Source organism: Melozone crissalis, unplaced genomic scaffold (genome assembly GCF_028551555.1).
Source record: "Melozone crissalis strain CALT ecotype California unplaced genomic scaffold, PUWL_Pcris_2 ptg000057l_1, whole genome shotgun sequence".
NCBI classification, from domain to species: Eukaryota; Metazoa; Chordata; class Aves; order Passeriformes; family Passerellidae; genus Melozone; species Melozone crissalis.
Window position 1 is genome coordinate 11,803,197 of NW_026535835.1, and position 7,256 is coordinate 11,810,452.

General features: G+C 58.6%; 1 protein-coding gene across 1 annotated transcript in view; it reads right to left on the bottom strand.

Annotated features, from left to right (window-relative positions):
- MNT (MAX network transcriptional repressor) overlaps positions 1 to 6,646 on the bottom strand; it is a 32,201-nt gene extending 25,555 nt beyond the window's left edge. Inside the window, exon 1 of the mRNA XM_054287206.1 lies at positions 6,574 to 6,646. Coding sequence (XP_054143181.1) covers positions 6,574 to 6,646 — 73 coding nt within the window. The remainder of the gene's footprint in view (positions 1 to 6,573) is intronic.
- Positions 6,647 to 7,256: the final 610 nt, after the last annotated feature.

A 7,256-nucleotide genomic window follows, 5' to 3' on the forward strand; every position in this document is an offset into this window, starting at 1 on the left:
ACCCCACCTGAGACCCTCCCTGCCGAGTGATCCTGCTGCACTGCCACTGCTGTCACATGCTCACACCTCATCTGCAGACTGGGTCACCGTTCACTGCTAACAACCACAATACTCAGATCTCCACTTTCTCAACCAGAAGAAGAATCAACAATAACTAAATAAATACCTGGCAGACATTTTTAAAAACAGCTTCTCCAGTCTCTACAGATAATTTACATTTACAATAGCTTTAATAAGCTATTCCAGTGCTTAAATGAATTCCTGAATCAGCTCTAGAGTAATTTTAGCTGCATTTTAGTTACAACTAACTCTTTGTGGACAGAAGAAAGAAAGAAAGGGTGAGGATTTAGCAGCACTACAAAGGAAAACAGATCAAGATTGCTAAGAAACCAAAACCATCATGGAGAGTCTCATCTCTACAGAAAGCCCAGGACCATCATGTCACCAGGACGCCAAGCATGCCACTGTCACAGCTGCAGCATCACACCTTGGTGGGCTGGAGGGATGCACAGCTCCTGTTGTACCTTTCCATGGTTCTTGGGATAAAGTGCAGGAAAGCACTGGCTCTGACAGGCCATGTGGGCACCAACAGCACATGCTGACCCTGCTCCACCATCCAAGGGGCTGCACCTGGGCAGCCAAGCAGGTGAGCTGTCCTATACAAGACGGGCCTGTGCTTTTCCACCAGGCATCAGCGTTTTTGAGACAGGGAGACAAAGTAACACACTCTGATAAAAAGCTTGTATTTCTGTCAGCTGAACAGCTTCTGTGTCACAGTTCAGAGCAAGAAGTGGCAGGGCTGATAGGCAGGACCCAACCCACCCGCTCCCACACACACATGAGGACACTGCTGTCCCTGCTTCTGGCCCAGGGACAGAGGCACACGCTGCAGGAACAGTGAACCACGACATGCCTTAAATGTACAGCTTGGAAAAGAACAGTCAACATGAGCTGACTTAAAAAACTTATATAAACAGACTATGTATCCTTAAAACAGACCAAAAAGTCCACAGATGTGCCCTCAGAAGAAACTCTGAGACCCCACTTCATCCGCTGCTGGCAAGAGCTCTGCAGGCTGCCTTGAGTCTACAGCTCGTGTGTTACACAGCCAGCAAACACACTGCTTGTGTGTTACACAGCCAGCACAGCGTGTGTGTGTTACACAGCGAACAAACACACTGCTCGTGTGTTACACAGCCAGCACAGCGTGTGTGTGTTACACAGCGAACAAACACACTGCTTGTGTGTTACACAGCCAGCACAGCGTGTGTGTGTTACACAGCGAACAAACACACTGCTCGTGTGTTACACAGCCAGCACAGCGTGTGTGTGTTACACAGCGAACAAACACACTGCTCGTGTGTTACACAGCCAGCACAGCGTGTGTGTGTTACACAGCGAACAAACACACTGCTCGTGTGTTACACAGCCAGCACAGTGTGTTTGTGTTACACAGCGAACAAACACACTGCTTGTGTGTTACACAGCCAGCACAGCGTGTGTGTGTTACACAGTGAACAAACACACTGCTTGTGTGTTACACAGCCAGCACAGCGTGTGTGTGTTACACAGCCAGCAAACACACTGCTCGTGTGTTACACAGCCAGCACAGCGTGTGTGTGTTACACAGCGAACAAACACACTGCTCGTGTGTTACACAGCCAGCACAGCGTGTGTGTGTTACACAGCCAGCAAACACACTGCTCGTGTGTTACACAGCCAGCACAGCGTGTGTGTGTTACACAGCGAACAAACACACTGCTCGTGTGTTACACAGCCAGCACAGCGTGTGTGTGTTACACAGCGAACAAACACACTGCTTGTGTGTTACACAGCCAGCACAGCGTGTGTGTGTTACACAGCCAGCAAACACACTGCTCGTGTGTTACACAGCCAGCACAGCGTGTGTGTGTTACACAGCCAGCAAACACACTGCTCGTGTGTTACACAGCCAGCACAGCGTGTGTGTGTTACACAGCGAACAAACACACTGCTCGTGTGTTACACAGCCAGCACAGCGTGTGTGTTACACAGCCAGCAAACACACTGCTCGTGTGTTACACAGCCAGCACAGCGTGTGTGTGTTACACAGCGAACAAACACACTGCTTGTGTGTTACACAGCCAGCACAGCGTGTGTGTGTTACACAGCCAGCAAACACACTGCTCGTGTGTTACACAGCCAGCACAGCGTGTGTGTGTTACACAGCCAGCAAACACACTGCTTGTGTGTTACACAGCCAGCACAGCGTGTGTGTGTTACACAGCGAACAAACACACTGCTCGTGTGTTACACAGCCAGCACAGCGTGTGTGTGTTACACAGCGAACAAACACACTGCTCGTGTGTTACACAGCCAGCACAGCGTGTGTGTGTTACACAGCGAACAAACACACTGCTCGTGTGTTACACAGCCAGCACAGCGTGTGTGTGTTACACAGCGAACAAACACACTGCTCGTGTGTTACACAGCCAGCACAGCGTGTGTGTGTTACACAGCGAACAAACACACTGCTCGTGTGTTACACAGCCAGCACAGCGTGTGTGTGTTACACAGCGAACAAACACACTGCTCGTGTGTTACACAGCCAGCACAGCGTGTGTGTGTTACACAGCGAACAAACACACTGCTCGTGTGTTACACAGCCAGCACAGCGTGTGTGTGTTACACAGCGAACAAACACACTGCTCGTGTGTTACACAGCCAGCACAGCGTGTGTGTGTTACACAGCCAGCAAACACACTGCTCGTGTGTTACACAGCCAGCACAGTGTGTTTGTGTTACACAGCGAACAAACACACTGCTTGTGTGTTACACAGCCAGCACAGCGTGTGTGTGTTACACAGCGAACAAACACACTGCTCGTGTGTTACACAGCCAGCACAGCGTGTGTGTGTTACACAGCCAGCAAACACACTGCTTGTGTGTTACACAGCCAGCACAGCGTGTGTGTGTTACACAGCGAACAAACACACTGCTCGTGTGTTACACAGCCAGCACAGCGTGTATGTGTTACACAGCCAGCAAACACACTGCTTGTGTGTTACACAGCCAGCACAGCGTGTGTGTGTTACACAGCCAGCAAACACACTGCTTGTGTGTTACACAGCCAGCACAGCGTGTGTGTGTTACACAGCCAGCAAACACACTGCTTGTGTGTTACACAGCCAGCACAGTGTGTTTGTGTTACACAGTCAGCAAGGGAGCGCAGACAGGTGAAATGAGTTCAGTGAGTCATGGCAAAACTGGATCTGGCAGATAACAGCCAGCCTGTTAGGTAAGCATGTTTGCTCCAGGTAACATTCCTCGATCCTGTGACAAGAACAAGGGCTCACTGCTGCACCTTCATCCCAGGGCTGCACCAGGCCTTGCTTCCACAGGCTGCTCACTCTAGCCAGCTTTCTTCTCAAGAAAATGAATGGAAATGTGCAGATTACCCTTTAGAACCCTATCTCCATACTTGAAAAAGAAAGAAGAATCAATTTTGATGGGTATCTGCCCATCAAAACGGAGTCACCACCATCACCTGAACGGGCAGCACCAAGGCAGTTATCCCTGGAATCCCATGACAATTATCATTGCCACCCCTGAGATTCAGACATTGCTGTGTCACAGAGCAAGGCTCTTCCTGAAGTCAAAGTCTAATTGTCACTATGGCACTATGGCACTGTTGTCCTCAGAACTGCAGTGCAGCTCTCCTGCAAGCCTCTGGAAACAGATAAACTCACACTGTGTGTCGGGAGGTGCTTTAACCTCCCCTGACAGAAACCCAGGGGGTGTGCTGCCTGTGGCAGCCAGCGAGGCCCAGGCTGAGCCACACACCTCTCCCTGGTGAGACGGAAGCCAGCGGTGGGCAAACAGCCCCACGAGGTTTCTGGAGATGCACCCCAACATCACACTGACGAGATCTGTTCAAAGACAACAGCGAGAGACCACACAGAGCACACCTCTCCTCAGGAGAGGAATGGTGTGAATGAACTGTGCAGCACCGGGAGAGCAGCAAACACAAGATGAGCATCTATGGGAAAAACCCTAGGAAAACAAGTATCAGTTACTTGCAATTATAAAGAAATTTGTTTTTCTTAGATCATGGAACATTCCTGGATTAATCTAAATTCAAAGAAATCAGCACCCTCTAATTCAAGTCAAATGTCTCTGGAGCTTGCACACACAGAGAGAGAAAGATTTGAAAGGAGATGACCCCAGGCTGTGAGTCTGGGCCCATGTAAACGACTGTTACATGCTTGGGAGGCACATGCTTACAGCAAGAGGGTTACAGCAGCAGCAGCAGGCACTGCTGTCAGCTGCAGGCCCAGCAGCCCTTGGATGAGTTCAGTATTTATTTTTTAATGCTATTCCCAAAATTGACTGATTTTCAGGCCATACTGGACCCCTGGAGTTCCACAGTGTAACTGGGGGTAAAACAGACCATAACACTTTTCAGAGCACAAGATTCCAAGGGGGAGGAGAGGAAGAACACAAGGCAAAGAAGCGAACGCAGTCTTACTGTTCTTATTACTTCCTAGTGCTTCCCAGCTGTTCCTCTGCTTGTGCTCTCCCCTGAAATCTTCCTGCCACCCAAAGGTCACTGCAGGGCTCCTCCCTCCCGTGCCAGAGTCTTCCTGGTGTTCAGACTTCCCTGAAGTGGCCACGTTCGCACTGACTTTGCACTGACGCTGCTGGCCCGGCACCCAGCCCAGCCCTTACGTGTCTGTGTCCCCCAGCAGCACCCAGAGCCCGGGGCCTGCAGCAGGCTTTGTGTAACACCACATCCCCACACATCCCTGTGAGCTGCTCCTGCAGCTGAGAAGCCTGCAGGCTGGCTTTTCTTTGCTGCGTTACCCTGCCCAGTAGTAATTCCTGCCTCAGAAGCTGTCCAGCACAACAAGGCAGGTCCCTCCTGCTCCTCTGTAACCCAGAGCACAGCCTGTCAGACCCACTCACAAGACGCCCCCGCAGCGTGGGGCGGTGGGATGGCAGCGGGAGGGCAGCGGGATTGGCAGGGGGATGGCAGCGGGATGGCAACAGGATTGGCAGTGGGATTGGCAGTGGGATTGGCAGTGGGATGGCAGCGGGATGGCAGCGGGATTGGCAGTGGGATTGGCAGTGGGATGGCAATGGGATTGGCAGTGAGATTGGCAGTGAGATTGGCCGCGGGATGGCAGTGGGATTGGCAGTGAGATTGGCAGCGGGATGGCAGTGGGATTGGCAGTGGGATTGGCAATCGGATGGCAGCGGGATGGCAATGGGATGGCAGTGGGATGGCAGCGGGATGGCAGCGGGACTGGCAGTGGGATTGGCAATCGGATGGCAGTGGGATTGGCAGCGGGATAGCAGTGGGATTGGCAGTGGGATTGGCAGTGGGATTGACAATCGGATGGCAGCAGGATGGCAGTGGGATTGGCAGTGGGATCGGCAGTGGGAGGGCAGCGGGATTGTCAGTGGGATTGTCAGCGGGATTAGCAGCGGGATTGTCAATCGGATGGCAGTGGGATTGTCAGTGGGATTGTCAGCGGGATTAGCAGCGGGATTGTCAATCGGATGGCAGTGGGATTGGCAGCAGGAGGGCAGCGGGATTGGCAGTGGGAGCTGTCTCCCAGCAGCAGGAGACAAACCCAGACCTGCAGAGGTCGAGCCCCGGGTGTTTTACCGCTGCACCGTGAGGCCGGACACCTCCTGTAAGCCCGGAGCCGGGATCACCACAGGGCTGGCGGTGGCAAGGAGGGTGTCAGGAGCTAGGAAGCAGCACCGGAGCTGTCACCCAGCCGGCGGGGAGCGCGGACCGGGCAGCCCCTGCCGCCTGCGCAGCCTGGGCTGTGCTCCGGGCTCGGGATGCTCCCGGCCCTGCGCGGCCCCTCAGCACCGCATCCCCGTCTGCTGCGTGACTCATCACCGACACAATGGGCGGCGGCACAAAGCGCCGCTCCCGCAGCTCCGCCCGAGTGCCCGCGCCGGGGCCGCCGCAGGAGCGGGGCCGGCGCCGCTGTCCCGCAGCCACGCGCGGGCGACAGCCCCGCCGCGCCCGCCGCTGCTGCGCGGCCCCGGGGCACAGATCGCCGCTCCCGGAGGGCCAGGGCCGCCGCGGCGGCGCGGGCGGTGCGGGGCAGCGGGCGGTGCGGGGACGGCCCCGCGGGGTTCCCCGGTCCCCTCCGGGGTTCCCCCGTCCCCTCCCGCCGCCCCGGGCGGGCCCCGCAGCCCCCGGAGGGGCCGCGCGGGGCGGGGCCGCGCGCACGTGGTGGCGGGCGGGGCCGAGTCGGTGACGCGCCAGGCCCCGCCCTCCCGCCGGCCGGGGACACGCAGCGCGCGGGGCGGGGGCGGCGGCGCCCCCGGCGGGAGCGGGGCCCGGCCCGGGGCAGCCCCGCCCGCACGGAGCCCCCGCCGCGCCGTCCCCGAACCCCCCCGTACCCTGACGCTGCTCTGCCCGCCCCGAGTTTCCCCGGGTCGGATGCCCCCGGCAGCGCAAAGCCCGCGCCGGTGCCCCCCCACCCTTCCCTAGTGCCAGTGCCCGGGTAGCCCCGGCCGGCCGCCGCTGTCAGGCGCGGCCCCGCGAGGCGCGGGCGCACGGTCACTCACCACGTGCGGTCTGCTGCTGCTGCGCCTGCCACTCCAGGAACCGCGCCGCCTCCAGCAGCGTCTCGATGCTCATGGCGCGGGCCCGGCCGCCGTCGCCGCCGCCGCCGCCCGGAGCGCGGGCCCGCCCCGCCCGCGCCGCCCCGGGCTCGCCCCGCCGGCCGCAGCGCTGGCGACAAGATGGCGGGTGGCAACAGAAACACAACAGGCGGGCGCTGGCGCGGCCCCGCTACTACGCGGCGGGCTGCGCCAAGACGTGGAGTGGAGTTCGGGGCGCCGCCCGGACGGGACGGGACGCGCCGGGACGAGGCGGCCGGCCCGGGCCGGGGACGCGCGGGCACGGCCCCGCAGCCCCGCCGGTCGCGCGGGGCGGGCGCCACCCGGGCCGGCCTCGGGACGGGCGCCGGGCGCGAGACGAGGCGGCGGCCGGTCCGTTCCGGCGGCGGCTCGATCCGGGCGCCGCGTTTTGCGGGCGGCGCTCCCCCCGCAGTGCGCTCGCGGCCCGGGGCGCGCTGTCAGCGCGCGCGGGCCAATGGGCGCGCAGCACAACACGCGTGCTGCCCTCCACATGGGCGCCCCGCGCCGCCGCGCGCCTTAAAGGGGCCGCGCCCGCCGCGCCCCGCGCACGTGCGGGCCCCGCGCCTCCGGCGGGGCTGCCGCGCGCGCACCGGGCCCGAGACCGGGAC